We start from the raw sequence: 16,098 nt of genomic DNA on the forward strand, positions 1-16,098 counted from the left end.
ATATTATTTAAAAAAAAAAAAAACTAAAACTTAGTATATAGTATAGTATATGAATTGATTACATTACTATTTTCTTGAATACATTGGTGAAAAGGCCCTGTGACTCTGGGGGCCCACATTGTTGTTACACATCTATTCATTCATTTCAGCAGAACAGTTTTCATTGCCAAGTCACCCTTTGGTGCTGTGCCTTTATATTTATGAGCCGCTCATCAATACTGAGTCTGCTCAAAGGATAAACACGCATATTTACAAATCTGCAAAAATAATATGAATGCTAATAAATGGCAATACAACGATTAAAAAAAAATGTTCTCAATACTTCATGTGAATATGTTTGAGAAACACTGATCCACTGGATCTCAAACCATGTCAACTGATCTCTAGATTTGGTTACTTGCAGTGATCATATGTTATACTCAGTGTTACTTATGACCTATTTTGCTGCCATACAAAGCATTTAGCATCATGCTGAGATGTGGTTTACTAACTGTCCACAGATACCAGTCATTTCTGTGCTTTCCTTCTGAAATAGAACTCTGTATAAAGCGGTTTCGGGGTGCATGAATACCTCAAGATTTTAAATTTGTGGCTAGAGCAGGTGCACAAAGTGGCGGAAGGTTACCATCAAAAGACTTGTTGGAAACACACGTGCGTAAGGATGGGCTAATTGCTGCCGTGAACCTGAACAAGGCAAGTTGTTGCTTCGTGACATGCCGCTGCTTTTAAATTTATGAGGACACACGCCTTTAGGATCCCGTTTCCTTGCGCGTACCTTAAACTAAATTAATCCTCTCAAAACTCGGTGGAAAAGGTGCGTTTCATCCGTGCGTCTCTCCTCCTCCTCCCCCCCCTCCTGAGGAAACCAAAACGCGCGCGCACAGCGGATGCCGGGTGCGCACAAACGGTTTGCGGTGAGTCTCTCTGTTAGTGAGCCTGCGCGGCTCGATGAGTGACAACGGGAGGAGGAAGACAGACAGACAGTTATCGTGGCTGAAAGTCGACCTGGATGGCACCCAGCTCCCGCTGAGCGCGAGCGGCAGAGCACCCAAGTGGCGAGTAGGGGGGTGGGTGGGGGGGCTGTACGTAAAACTTAAAGAAGTCGGGATGGACGGCAAAGGCACCCTGAAGATGTTCAGGAAGAAACGGGAACTAATCAAGACACCGTCTATCTCGAAGAAGAGTCGAGCAGGAAGCCCCGGGCCACAGAGCAGCGCCTCGTCTGTGAGTAGCGCATCACTTCTGGTTTCTGCCTGCTGGTGTTCGAGTGTGTGTGAGAATCGGATGACCATCACCTGGAGGGGACAGGCTGATTTTGTGTGTGTGTTTGTGCGCGCGCATGTGTTTGTGAGGAGTCCACTCAAGTCTGAAGCAAGTTTGGTTTTGTCAACTTTTGGCGGATCTTTCCTGCTGGTGTGGCGGGTATGATGCTGGTGTGAAGACTCTGGCTGAAAACATTCATTACAGCGCAGTGTCACAAAGCTGAGTGCTCAGATGGGTATTGTACACTGACTCATGTCTGGTTATGTGGTATATAGGAAGTGTATCTCCTGTGGGGGGTTTTCAGCAGTGGCAGGCTGTAACGTGTGTGAGTGAGTGAATGCCTTTAGAGAATTTAATGATTGGAACAAAGCTCCAGAAGGAAAGATCATGCTGAAACGTGGTGGCAAAAATAGCTACAACCCTTACTCTACAAGTGAGAGAATTAAAAAAGGCAAGTCTAAAGCCCAGGACAGACTGGACATACTGCCCAACAAGCACAACGTATGGCTGAAACAGGTACGTTTGGTGTGTGGACACAAGTCTCCAATGCCAATGGCAAATACGCAGGATGCATTTTATTTGTTTCCTGTAAAATATTTGAAGTCTTTGGGCTGCTTTTCTTTGTTGGAGAGGCGTTTGCTGAGCCCAAAATCTACAGGCCGCTGACTTCAGTTTAAGCTTTCTCAAGAGTAGTAACTGGCTTTTCCATGAGTTGTGTGTTTTGTAGGTGGTGTATAAAGCAAATTAAATAAAGTTATTTGAGTCTCTGCTAAATTTGCCACACCCGTCAACAGTTTGGAGTCAGGAAGTATTGCACAACACAGCACAGGATCTTGTGAAAGCCTTCATATGTTTGTTTACTAATAACAGTGCTGCTGCCACCAGAAGCAAAGAAGAGTCACCTTATTATCTTTCATGCTGGAAAGCACAAGCCACAGGACAGTCCTGACCTTCTGTCTCCCTGTCCTCTCTCAGCTCTCCATTCTCCAGGAGCAGCCTCGGAAAGATGCAGTCGACATCACCCTCTCCTGTTCACCCTCGTCATCCTCCTCCTCCTCTTCAATGCTTACTCCGACTTCCACCGGGCTCCAGGACCCCTCCGTGCCCTCCCCGAACACCCAGCTCAATAAACTGGCAGTGATGCAAGGGGTGGGCTGCCCGTCTCCTGTGGGCACCCTGAAGAGACCGACCGCACTGAGCCGACATGCCAGCGCTGCAGGTCTGCTTTGTCACTTAATTATAGTCTTTCTCCTCCTTGCTGTCTGGTCATCAGCATCACAGCAAAACACCATTTGTGATCCATAACTTAAGCATGTATGTTTCATTATAACCTTTTAAGTTGGCCTCAGTAAAGCTGAAAAGTTTGAGATTATCAACTTGGATCTCAAAGCCCAGAGACAGTAAAGCTGACGAGTGCTGTAACTGTTCTCACTACTGATTTGATTTTTCAATAATGTGAATGTAAGAAGCAAAACATTGACCAGAAATTCCCATTCCACTGTTCTAGAGCCCAAACTGACATCTTCTGACCAGGACCTGAGCAAAAAAAAGAAATCCTCATTTAAAGGAAAAGTTTTGGGTGGATCAGAAGGGGCCTCACTCCTGTCACTCTGTAAATGTAATTCCACTGAGACTTGTAAGCATATAGGCTTGAAACAGGTGTACATCTGCATATTTGCTTAGTGTGTGTGTATATATATATATATATATATATATATATATATATATATATATATATATATATATATATATATATATCAAACAGCAAATACAATAATATTTTACTCTTTTTGCAGTCATGTGATACAGATTCTTCACTAAATTTGGCCCTCCAGTAGAAAGTGACTGACTATTCCTTTTTTCCTTGATAAATGGTACATAAGGCCTAAATGCATGTTTGCTGAGTGACGTTTCTGTGTCTCCTCAGGATTCCCGCTCCAGTCGTGGGTCTTCACTAGAGGTCAAGGGAAAGGGGCTTTAACCCCGACGACTCCCGAGAGTCCAGAGAGCACGGCCATTGAGGTGGAGGACATCCCGGCCCTGCTGAGGGATGTGGCGCGCTTTGCAGAGGCAGTGGAGAAACTGAAGGATGTTGTGCTGGCTGAGGGTAGGAGCCGTGACAGATTTAAACTTTGTCTGCACATCTCAACCGCAAACACAAGTGAACTCGCGCAAGAAGCTCCTGATTCTTTCCTGCCAGACAGGCACTTGTTCTGTCGTGTTAGTGTCTGCAGTGTTCCCTGCCAAATTCTGACTTGCAGAAACGTGTTTGCTTGCATGTTCTGTGTCTGGATTTGGTTCCAACAAAGGTGCTCTGGGAGTCCTCCAGAGCTGAGCGCATTAAAAAATATTGCTCGTTTTCACCGCTGCCAAGACAAAACACATGTTGGCGTGAGGCTGAGTGAGGTTTTGGTTAGTCGCCCTTTATTCAGTAGTTTGGAGAAACAAGAATACTGTTTGCTCTCTCTCTTCCCCTTTGTGTCACTCCATTTTGATGAGTTTACACGAAGAGGACATGAGTGATCCAATCTTACATCCGCCATGTTCACCAACACATGTGCTTTTTGTGCAGAGGGGAAGGGGAGGAGAAAATTAGGGGCGGAGCCACTCTGCACCAGCGAGCTCTACAAGAAATTCTGAGCTTCCTCTCTCCAAATGAAGGCTTATGTTTCCGGTGCACCCACAGAGTCAACCGCACTCTTGTCTCCAGCAGGAAACCATTTTTTTTTTTTTTTTTTGTTTACTGCAGACATTTACTCACTCTTCTCGTGCGCGATGCAGCGAAGCTTTAAAAAATGGGCAAAATATGTCCTGATGGGGTTTAAAAAAAACAACAACAAAAAAAAAACACACACACACCTGAGATTCGAGTCCACCTGCTAAACACTCAAATGGTGTTATCTTCTCTTGTTTCTCTCCAGTTTTGTTCACTTGTCTTTCTGTCTGTTATCTGGCTCTATTCTGTCATGTTCTCCACCCAACAGTGAGCTTTCTAAACAGGAAGCCATGATGGATAGTCTCTGACAGAAAGGCCTCGTCCACACTTCCTCGTCTCATAGTCTGGCTGCGCTTGCAGTGATGCGACACCTCACTTTCATAATCAGCAGTACAATCACGGTGTTTTCCTGCTGCACTCTGGAGATCCTCTTCATCTAGAACAAACCTGCTTTTATTCTTTTCATCTTTAAACTATTCTCATAAACTTGAACCAGGTCATTCGAGCCATAGAAAACAGATGTTGCAAAGTACCCGAGTTGGCTTGTAGTGTTGCAAAACAATAGAAGGGACCACATCCTCTCTGGCGTTGTGTTTAGGTCACTCTGTTCTTGTGTGCTCCTGCTGCTAATCTGACAGTCTGACACACAATTTGAGACAAGGCTGTTGGAGGATGGTGGACCGGCTGCCCTATGGCCTCCTCCGCCAGCAAGCCAATTTGATTAGACTTGACAGAAGAATGTGAGGTTGCATCATTAAAGAGAAACAGTTGACAAAACCACTGTGTGCAGGAAATGAGGATGCAGGCTAGAGAGCGTCACCATTGACATTAAAGCTGACGCCGTTTATCTCGAGCTGACCCATCTGACACTTGGCCTATTATCAGTGTCCTTATGGTTGGTGCTCCAACTGTCAGGCTCTCTTCTGTCTCCATCTGCTGTGCCCCTGGGAAGAAAGGGAAGAAACTGTGACTTACAAAGACTTTCAGGAATGTTATTTTTAGGAAAGGGCTAATGGATCAATAGCCCTCAGCTTTTTGGCAAGTAGCTTGTGACTGTGATAAATAGGAAACCGCTAGCCTTGCTCCATCCAAATATTTTTTTTTAATTCCACCTGTAAGCACCTATATTTCTCTAATTAACAGAGGTGTGGCTATGTCGTGATTAAAAGCAGCAGCTTCTTAGTGTTTCTTGTGGAGCAAAGAGGAGCAACAATGCAGTTAAGATACCGGAGCCCCGATGGCACCACAATCCAGCAATTTCACAATGTTTGCAACTGCATTGCCAGCGATAATGCAACACACAAAATAATGTTCACGCTCATATTGCAGGGAAATAACTGAAAATAAACAGCTTCCAACAAAGATTTTAATGAATCCGAATGCTACGCTCTGGTAGCGATTTACACAGTGGCAGGTTAATACATCCTAAACCTCAAGCATGATTTTTTTTTTTTTTTCTGGAGGTTGTTCCGCTGTTTTTCGTCTTGGTTCTTGTTTCACCTACCACATCTCTATCTCACCCAGGTAAGGAAAGTCAGCGGCCCGTGGCGCACGAGTGTTTAGGGGAGGTGCTTCGGATTTTGCGGCAGGTCATCAACACTTACCCTCTGCTCAATACCGTCGAGATCCTAACTGCCGCCGGCAAACTCATATCCAAGGTCAAAGGTAGACAGAATCTTGTATTTTTTTTTTTTTTTTTAAATAAATGTTTTTGAAAATCATGTAACTACTTAATGATAGTGTGATGCTCATCTGGTCAGCAGTGTACTCCTGACCGTGACTAAAACCTAAACACATGTATGATTTTTCAGGTTTCCACTATGAGGCCTGTAACGAGGCTGATAAAAAGGACTTTGAGAAGGCAATTGAAACCATTGCCGTCGCTTTTAGTAGCAAGTAAGTATCCAATCCAGCTTTATAATACATCTTGGTGTAAAAGTAAAACCTGGTAAATCTGCTGCTATTAGTTATCAATAGCTCCTGAGACCGTATTAAATTACCATTAAAGCCTTAGCGGTGGTCGGATGGATGTTGCTCTCTTTCTACGTGTTTGCACATATTAATGCGTACAAAGTAGTCTGGTGTTGGGAATGAGAGAGAGAAGTGCAGTGATGGTGACACATTTGCATGAGACAAAGCTGAAAACAGGAAGTGGTTTTTTTCTTCTACCGTATGACACAAAACCAAAAGTAGAAAATGGTATTGACTACCTGCCTGCTACGTGAACAGATTGCACAGACCAAAGCAATAATACATCGTGGGAACACTCACTTGATTTGAGTTGAGACCAAAGGAATTATGAAATGTGCCAAATGTACTCTTTAAGTCCCCCCCCCTTTTTTTTTTCTTTACTTTTTGTATCTTTTAAAAATATTTTTCTTATAATAGCAATATAAAATAAATATTTTTATTATAGCAAAAATAAAATTACTAAAAGCCAAATTGGATAAGTATAATTGCGGCGTATTGCACCAGGATTTTATCACATGCCTGTCTGTGCCATTTCAGGCTTTAGACAACTGTCACACATCTTTAGGAGGAAGTGAGCTGGCAGAGACAGTTGAAATCTGCCTGATGAGCCAGTTTCCTCATTCTTCTCTACTCTTCCTCTGCATGGCTCATTTTCTGCCTTGAACACAGAACACCAAGTTGGAAAATCCATTGTTGTCGTTTGGCCTGCATTTCAGCAAATCAGATGGTTACAAGAAAATTGATCAAAGAAAGATGCAGGAATATAAAAATGACTCCTAATAAATTATAAGATTGGTCGGGGAGAAGCTGGTAGACAAAAGTGGCTGGCACGAAACTGACTTATCACCTTCGATCTCCGGTGTACCTGTCGAGGTTTCGTAGAAGGCCTGGCCCTCTTCCTCTCCCCTGCTTTCTCGATTTGAAATCCATTTTGTGTTTTTCTGTCTGCCATTCTTCACGAGCAGAGCCTTTTTACTGTTGTGTGAAGGAGTCTCTGTGTTTCTCTTCAGTGTGTCTGAACTGCTGATGGGAGAGGTGGACAGCAGCACACTGCTCTCCTTGCTGCCTACTGAGAAGAGCAGGGTGAGTTTGTCACCTGTGTTTCATATCTGCCAGTTAAAAAGCAACATTACTTATCCTCTGTTTCTAGTGAGTAATGACTCATCTTTGTGCTGTTTAGTCCATGGAGAACTTGTACACTGCTTCAGGCCATGGAGGAGATGGGGGAAATTACAGGAGTGACCTGCAGGACATGGGTAAGCATAAAGGCGCTCTCCAGCTACTGCTTTCAGTCCATCACAGGTGCTGCTTTGCATACTAGTATCACCTCCTTCTTTCTGTTCGTTCAATTTCATTTCATTTGCAAATATTATAGCAGATATTTTTCTCACTTATATTCTGCATTTTGATGTGAACATGCAAACTCTCAGACAGCCAGTGTCAGAGTAGTAATCCAACCTGTGGATAGTAGGTCTCCCCCTGCTGATTCACATACTGCAGTACACAGATGTTTGTTTTTTCACATCAAAAGTTGCAGTTATTGTGTTGGTCAGCCACAGTTACAATACCAGAAGAAAGTGCAAGTTTACAGTGGAAAGACATTACAGTTCTGACCGCAACAAATGACTGCAGTGATGCTAAAAATAAAACATCTTCACGTACACAACGCAAACTCATACTGTTTGCAGTCGTATCAACAAAGTGTTTCCTGTGCAGTGACTTGTGTTTCTGTGTCGACATGTAGGCAGAGTTGAGGAAGTGGATGTGATCCTCCAGCACAGTGAAGGAGGAGTGGACTCCGCTCTGCTCTACTCCAAAACCATTTCCAAGTACATGAAAGACCTGATAAGCTACGTGGAAAGGAGAACTACACTTGGTTAGTGGGAGTGCTGAAACTAATGAAACTGTATGAAAAGTTAGCTTTGGGCTTCAGCAACTAATGAATGTGGTTTAAGAGGCTATAGTAGACTTGAGCTATTGTCTTTGTTTTGTTTTTTTTTTTTGGGGGGGGGGGGGGGGGGGGGGGGGCTGGGTCTGGGGTGCCAAGTTATCAGCAGACTGATAAGCATATCCTGTAGTGGACTAATAAAATAATTTAATTTACTATAACTAGAGAGTAACGACTTTTTTTGATGAGCTGTACAGTGTAGCAGGTAATTGTAATAAACGAAACAAAAGATCAGTGTCTCAAACTGGGTGACTTGGTAAAGCCAACGACTGTTGTTTCCCCCAATGATATGAACGTTAAAGCTTAATAAAATTCAAATGGACGAATTTCCTCCCACACAGTTGTCATGAATGAAGAAATTGACTGGAAGCATGTTAATTTCTTCTGCTAGTTTGGGTATTTTACCCTTGAGGCATTTTTGGAGCCAGCCTCAAGTGGCCTTTAATGGATCTCCCAGTTTATTTGGAGATTTTATTCAAAAATAAAAAACAGTGGATGTGTTGGTGATTAAATTCTCAGTTATTAATACATGCTGTTCTGGCAAGTTGTCTTTTCCATCAAATTGTAATTGCCTCTGATCTCCTGTTTTCCCCAGAGATGGAGTTCTCCAAAGGCCTTCAGAAAATATACCAGTCCTGCAAGCACAGTATAACACATGTAAACCTAATTTATTTTCACCTCTAAAATTTCAATAAAAAAAAACAAAAACAAAGTGCAATTCCTTTTATTTTCTTCATTAGCAAACACTTCTGCTTGTTCTCTCCCTCTAGCCCCACATGCCCCTTTTCTCCATTTACTCTCTGGCTCTGGAGCAGGACCAGGAGCAGAGTGTGGGGCTGCAACAGGCCAGCAACACCCTGCACAACCAGACCTTCATCCAGGTACATTAAACTGTAACACAAACTCAACTGAACATGTTTGAGTTATTGTAGTGCTTGAAGCAACCTGATGCAGTCACTTGCAACCCCTCGCCTCTCATATTAATCTGTGTCTGTGCAGCCTCTAATGCAGCGTAAACAGGAGCATGAAAAGAGACGTAAGGAGATCAAGGAACTGTGGATTCGAGCTAAAAGAAAACTGGTATGACCCTTTTCTTAATAATGAACATACCTGCTTTCTCCTTTGTCTGGTTTTTCCTGTCACAGTGAAAAATGCCACAAATAATTTGGGTTTTTTTTTTTTTTTTTGTTCATCCTTGTTTAGATGGAGTGTGAGGCAAACCTGCGGAAGGCCAAGCAAGCCTACGTAGCACGCTGCGAAGAGTACGACAAGGCTAAAACGGCAGCCTGCCGAGCTGAAGAGGAGGGAGGGGGATCCACGGCAAAGTCTGTGGAAAAGAAGAAACGACTGGAGGAAGAGGCTCGCAACAAGGTTCTCACCAATCATTTATTTTACTGATGATTTATCTCTGCAGGAAGAAAGATGATTAAATGTTGGTCACATAAGAGCTCGACGATCTGAAAATCTGTGGCCCACCCAAGCCTTTGATCGCAACTCGGCCCATCGCATGAACCTAAGATGAAGTATTTCCTTTTTTGTGTTCTCGCAAATTATCCAATACTTCCTTGTTGAGGCTGATTCTCTATTAACAGCTTTACTTCAGGTTCATGGAAGCCACCACTGCAGTTTTCACTTTAGCAAACATTGAGGTTTTTTTTTTTTCTTTTCCCCCCCACTATGTGGTTAGATGGAATTGGTAGCATGAACAGCATGAAGATCAACACATCCCTATCTGTGTAATAATCCGACAAATATAAACAGAATTACCTGAAGTAAACTGAAAATGTGTGTGTACACAGGCAGATGAGGCAGAGGCCACCTACAAGACTTGTGTAGCAGACGCCGCCACTCAGCAGCAGGAGCTCGAGCACACAAAGGTCACAGTGCTGAGGCAGCTGCAGGACATCATCAAGCAGAGTGATCAGACCATTCGCTCGGTCAGAACAAACACCACACAAACCCTCACGCCTCCCCAGGAAGAAAACAAAGAAGTCACAGCTACGCATGCTCATCTCTCATCATCTAATCTTTTCACCACCAGGCGACCATCTCCTACTACCAGCTCATGCACATGCAGACCGTAGCCTTACCTGTGCACTACCAGACTCTGTGTGAGAGCAGCAAGCTGTACGACCCCGGCCAGCAGTACGCCGCTCATGTGCGAGACCTGCAGCTGCCAGGGCAACCGACTGTCCAGTACACGTTTGAGGCCTACTCCCCCTCCAACTCATCATCACAGTAAGAACTTCAACCTCATCCTCAGTTATTTTCACAGTTAGGGGTTGTTTAAAGTTTTTTTTGGGGGGGGGGCACATACCCCTAGAGTGGAGAGAATTTTTTCAAGGATTAACTCCTGATTAATTTTATTCAGTTATACAGCTTTTTATCCAAAAATCTTTAGACACATGTGAGACCATGTATCATGGTCATATTGTTTTTTTGTTTTTGTTTTTTTAACACAAATATAACCTGGGTGTTTGATCAGATTATCTTAAGGACCCCCAGGTTGAGAATCCCTGGATGAAGGTGTAATCCTAAGCTACAGCAGTAGAATACTATTTGTAGACTATATATACAATGTTATACCACTGATGCTTTAATTTGTACTAAAACTTCCACTTGGAATACATTTGTAATCTTAAAATGCCAAATTGTTGCAGCCATGGCCACAGACCGAGGAATGACAGTTTCAACACAGACACACACACGAGTCAAACAGACAGTCCTGCCATCCACGTGGAAACAGCAGCTGGAGACAGCAGAGACGCAGAAGCCCAGCGTAAGAGTAAGTGCATCTGGTGCCCGCTGTAGCCGAAGATTTTACTGAAATCATACCTATTACTCAGACATGTGACCTGTTATTGAGCGAATGTCTGTAATTAAATTATTAATGTAAAAATGAAGTCCAAAATGTGACGGCTCTCGTGTTATTGTCCTCTTGTTATCACAGGACAGGGCCACAAGTCATGGGGCTCAACAGTGAGCGATGACAGCATCGTAGGAGATGGAGGCCTGGATTCTCCCACTGCCAGCACGAGTGAGTGTAGACCTGTTTTTGTTACAGAATGGTGTAAGTCGCTGCTGAAATTTGCTCCATGGGATAACGGTGTGCATTATAAATGCCATTAATCTGTGCTTATATATTTTAGGCGACATCAGTAAAATTGTACGGACTTCATCAACTGGAACAATGTCGTCCAATGAGGATGCAGATGAGAAAGATGGAAATGTGACCTCGTTTGAACCTTCAAGTAAGATCCACCAACTTTAACATGGACAATCAGCCAGGTGTGGATTCTGTGGCGTGTGTATGATTGGTGGGTCATTCTGTGCAGATATTAACGGCATGGATCCAGACGTGGTGGTGTCCACCGGACCTTTCCGTAATATCGGCCTCTCCAAAGCAGCCATGACCCACCGACTGAGGAAGCTTCGGACCCCCTCCAAGTGCCGTGAATGTGACAGCTACGTTTACTTCCAGGGAGCTGAGTGTGAGGAGGTGAGTTCTTCACTTCACCCAGCATCCAGAAATGTATTTAGATTCATGCCGAGTACATTAGAATGGAAATGCTTGAACCATCTCGTTGATGGTTAGACAAGTTCGTTGTGTTGCTAATGCATCATTTTGATGATAGTCTGCATTAAAAAAAAGACAGTTTTAATGGATAAAATTTAATAAAAATATTTTTTAAGTTACTAATATTTTATCAGTACTTTATACATTGTAAACAGTATAATCTAATGGCGATTTTTCCACAGAGAAACTGCCAAAGCAAAACAATTTACACTTTTTACGTCAATATTTTACAATTTTTATTTTTTTTTTATTCAATATACCATTTTAATGTATATAGTGTTTTCTATTTTATTTCATCCTTCTTCTCTGTACTTCAGCTGCTGTTTCCCCGGCGTGGGATCATTAAAGTTTATCTAAATATAATGAGCAGAACCTCACAAAATGGTAAAAAAAAACAAACAAAAAAAAGGAATACACGTGTGAATATGAAGTACATCAATAAATATTGTCAGTGTGGATACTTGTAAATTAAAGTGTAACAATGTGTCCACTAACAATAATAATTTCAGACTGTTTGGAAAAGATTGACGTAGCTTCTCCAATGTGGAAACTGTGTTGTTTCTAATGGCCGGGATTGGGGAAGTGAGGACAAAAGGCTTTCTGTGTACAAAATGAGCTTCGACCCCAGTAAACAATTAACGGATGAGTTTCAGGTCTTTCTGAATACGTGTCAGATATCCAGCTTTCAAACCACATCGGGTTCCAAATATCAAGACAGCAAAGGTCATGATGCTTATGACAGGACTCCGCTATAACCAGCGGGTGAAGTCATGGTGATTACATCCATTTTGTGTGCTTATTGCAACAATGAAGCAACAGCTGACATGAGGAAACGTGAGAAAAGAGAGAAGCTACATGGCACCCTTATTACAACAAACAGTGGAGGGGTTTTTTTTGTTGTTTTTTCTTTTGTTTTTGATGACAGGAACTTGGCATTTCCAAAATATTCCAACAAAACATCAAGAGATGCAAAGTAGAGACCATAAAACCACAACATTCAGGCCACAACTGCAACAGGAACACGCAATGATGAATAATCTCTATATCTACATCGCTCTTTTCAGTTGAATAAGCCAGTGACGCTGTAAATTAATGCTTTTCTTAAAAGTTTTTATGTAAGACATCATTTTAATGCCACAGCTCCGTACATTACATGTCAGAGTAAGCAAATTTTGTTCCATCACATGATTTTTTTTTTTTTTTTTTATATAAATGATCTTTTGTTCCTTTCAGCTGAATGAGTGCTAGGTTTCTCTCACTGGTTGATTTAATCAGTTAGATTAGCAAATTTGACTGTAAAATTATGAGATAATTTTCATCTTTCAGGAACAATTAGAATTTTCTCTGTAGCCCAGAATGACTGAGGAGTTACAGTAATGTGAAGCACACATATCTGTCTGCATATACAATAAAATTCCACTTGGATTCTTTTTGTTTTTTTAAATTCATGACTGGCAAACTTCTTGAAGTGCGGTGCACAGAGTCCAGAAAATATCAGTAAAAGTTTGTGAAGTAGTTACACCCTTAATCGTTTTCATGTTCTATATTTTTAATGTGCTGCTTGAGTAGACTTGAGTAGGTCGGAGCACTTTTCAAGCTATAACTGTCACCAGCCTACAATGGTTAGACAATATTCATCATGTCAGCTCTTTTCTGTTTTCCCAGTGTTTTCTGGCGTGCCACAAGCGCTGTCTGGAGACTCTGGCCATCCAGTGCGGCCATAAGAAGCTGCAGGGTCGTCTGCAGCTATTTGGCAGGGATTTTGCTCAGGTAGCCAGTGCTGCCAGTGACTGCATTCCCTTCATCATCACCAAGTGTATCTCTGAGATAGAGAGACGGGCGCTCAAGATGAAGGTGAGAAAGCACATGTGTACTGTATGTTGAAGGGATAGTAGAGTGCTGATTCTTTGAACAATCAGGGATCAATCTTGTTCCTCTTTTCAGGGCATCTACAGGGTGAATGGAGTGAAGACCCGTGTGGAGAAACTGTGTCAGGCCTTTGAGAATGGAAAGGAGCTGGTCGAGTTGTCTCAGTGTTCACCGCACGACATAAGCAACGTCCTCAAACTTTACCTCAGACAGGTAGGCATGCTTGCAGCCATGCTTTCACCTGTTGTGTAGCAGCTAGTAAAGACTGGACCTGATTTAGTTTCTTCTGCTCAGCAGGATCGAGTAAAACTTTGCGCGTCGCAGTTATGGCGTGTGTGGCTTTTTTTTTTTTTTTTTTAATTTTTTTGTTCAATATTCCTATAAACCACAAAAATGTTTTTAAATGGCATTTTATACAATTATTCATGTGAACTCGTTTACTGAGATTGTGTCTGAATTGTTTATTTAAAAAAAAAAAAAAACTTGGTGTATTCATTCTAAAGAGTTATAAAAAATTTAGGTTCTCTTAATTGATTAATGAATGACTTGAAACATGGAGAGCCAGGGGTCTTTTGCAAGTAATTATAAAGCAGTTAAAATATTTTTTACTTGACAAATGAGAGGGACTGCATAGATCAGAAGAAAAGCTCAAGTCACACATCATCTTTAAACCCTCTTTCACTGTCTCCTTTACTCCCAGCTGCCTGAGCCCATCATGCCTTTCCGCCTGTACAACAAGCTGATGGGTTTGGCGAAGGACAGTCTCCATAATGAAGGAGACACACCAGAGGGGGAGGACACAGAGTCGACCAGCACTAACCCCGCAGTGAGCAGAGGGCCAGAGTTGGTTGATCTGGGCCCAAGCACGGACCCAGAGGTCCTGGTTCTGGTGGACAGTCTGAAGGAACTTCTAAAGGAGCTTCCCAAGCCTAACATCGCCACGCTGCGCTACATAATTCGCCACCTTCGAAGGTCAGTAATTAAGCAGGTCAAATTAATAAAAGTAAAGCAAAGATTCTGTTAACCTAACCGTCCTTCCCTGCCTTGTCTTCCTGATTCCAGGATTGCAGAGCTGGAAGAAGATAACAAGATGAGCCCCAGCAACCTGGGGATCGTGTTTGGGCCCTCTCTGATGCGTCCCCGTCCAACCGGGGCCACGATATCCCTGTCCTCTCTGGTTGACTATCCCCACCAGGCCCGCATCGTGGAGGCCTTAATAGTCTTCTACTCTTCCATCTTCCAGTCCAAAACTTCTCAGACCAACAAAACCTCCCGTTCAGCCTCCGTCCCCATTCAGCAGGTAGGACTCCAGCAGATGGTGTACATTAGTGTTTGCTCACTGCTGAGCCTTTTATGTGGGACATTTTAGGAAATAAATGCAACTACATTTTTTTTTTTTTGTACACCACAAAAATATTTGTTCTCTTCTGCATATACTCTGATCCATGAGAACAGATTAAGGAACCCTGAAAAGGTTGTAATAAGCCGGTTATTGAAAAGCAAGAGCAAAACAAAGTGCAGCTCTTTCTGCAGAAACGTGTTGCCTAAAACTCTACAGGGAGATGCTTTGTGGTCGGGATCCATTTGGACATATTTTCCTTAATTAGCATTTTTGATGTTGGTATAATAAAAATGCATATGAAACCTTCACAGCACATTTCTTGATTAATTCCTCATCCCTCCTGGTTTCAGGAAAATGTCACCCAAGACAAAATGGGGACCCCTGCTGATGGAGAAGAGGATGTGAGCAGAGAGGAGCCGATCAAACCAGAGTCTGACAAGACAGAGGAGGGATGTGGTACGTTTTCATGAAGGCTAAGTTGCATAATTTTGTTGTAAATAACTTCCCCCTCAAAATGACACGCATACATTTATCATTTCTTTATCTGCATCCAGGAAGTTCTTTGGGGTCACTGGGCTCCAGTGAGCAGCTGCCAGATTCTGACTCTGAGCTTGATGAGAGGACTTCACAATCCCACAGCCTTAGGAAGCAGGAGAGCATGAGCATAGACGATGACCAGCTGAGCTATAGGGACAGCTTAGACCTGTCCAGCCAATCTGCAGCCCATATCGAGGCTGAACAAGACGTGGATCAGGATCAGAACAACCCAGAGGGAGAAGAACCCCCCGCTCTGCCAGACAGCGGACCCCCAGATGACGATACAAGAGAAGAGCAGGGTCTGAGTGCTTCTCTAGCCGAGCTCAACGTGAATCAGTCCAACAATAACAACTACCACCCATGCTCTCCCACACTGAATCTGTCAGGCCTTCCACTGGCACGTCTCTGTGGAAAAAAATTACCACTGACGAGAAAACGAGACAGTGAGCCCGAGTTTGTCTGATATTATCAATTCTGTTTGTAATGTGAAATTAAGTCAAACCTGAGAGGGTGTTCTGTATATCGAGATCAAATTAAAAATTTTAATCTGTGTAGATGTTTGTTCCTGTACTGGTCTTCGCTGTGGCAGTGAAGCTTCTGGACGCTTGCTGCTCTTGCAATTAAATGGCATTTCAAGATATCTGACTAACTTTTGTAAGTTTGTATTTTAAAGTTCTGGTTTTTTTTTCTCGTGTGTGCTGACACTGAGGTAAGCCACATCAGAATGTGTAACGTGCAAAATTTTTGAGCAGTTTCCACTTTTGACTCCTGCTGATTTTTACTTGTGATAAGATTTAAAATAAAAGTAGACGTTATCTGTATCAGCTTGTTATTAATGTTTGTTCTATTTTTAATAAAAAATCTTCTTTTAAATT

The 16,098-nt window shown here is 42.6% G+C and overlaps 1 protein-coding gene across 2 annotated transcripts; it reads left to right on the plus strand.

Annotated features, from left to right (window-relative positions):
* Positions 1 to 844: 844 nt before the first annotated feature.
* Positions 845 to 16,045, plus strand: arhgap45b (Rho GTPase activating protein 45b). 2 transcript variants are annotated; one of them, XM_030727764.1, is made up of 24 exons: positions 845 to 1,224; positions 2,239 to 2,482; positions 3,191 to 3,370; positions 5,504 to 5,644; positions 5,791 to 5,875; positions 6,961 to 7,033; positions 7,131 to 7,206; positions 7,695 to 7,826; positions 8,494 to 8,555; positions 8,669 to 8,779; positions 8,898 to 8,978; positions 9,102 to 9,269; positions 9,698 to 9,835; positions 9,940 to 10,136; positions 10,559 to 10,683; positions 10,849 to 10,935; positions 11,048 to 11,149; positions 11,234 to 11,397; positions 13,141 to 13,329; positions 13,420 to 13,557; positions 14,045 to 14,316; positions 14,407 to 14,644; positions 15,037 to 15,142; positions 15,241 to 16,045. In XM_030727764.1, the coding sequence occupies exons 1-24, from the start codon at positions 949 to 951 to the stop codon at positions 15,684 to 15,686; spliced, it is 3,831 nt and encodes a 1,276-aa protein (XP_030583624.1). In that variant the 5' UTR covers positions 845 to 948; the 3' UTR covers positions 15,687 to 16,045. The 2 variants fall into 2 exon arrangements, with proteins under 2 accessions (XP_030583624.1, XP_030583625.1); XM_030727765.1 differs by lacking the exon at positions 845 to 1,224 and adding an exon at positions 1,636 to 1,779.
* Positions 16,046 to 16,098: the final 53 nt, after the last annotated feature.

This window comes from Archocentrus centrarchus, chromosome 4 (genome assembly GCF_007364275.1).
Source record: "Archocentrus centrarchus isolate MPI-CPG fArcCen1 chromosome 4, fArcCen1, whole genome shotgun sequence".
Classification (NCBI taxonomy): Eukaryota; Metazoa; Chordata; class Actinopteri; order Cichliformes; family Cichlidae; genus Archocentrus; species Archocentrus centrarchus.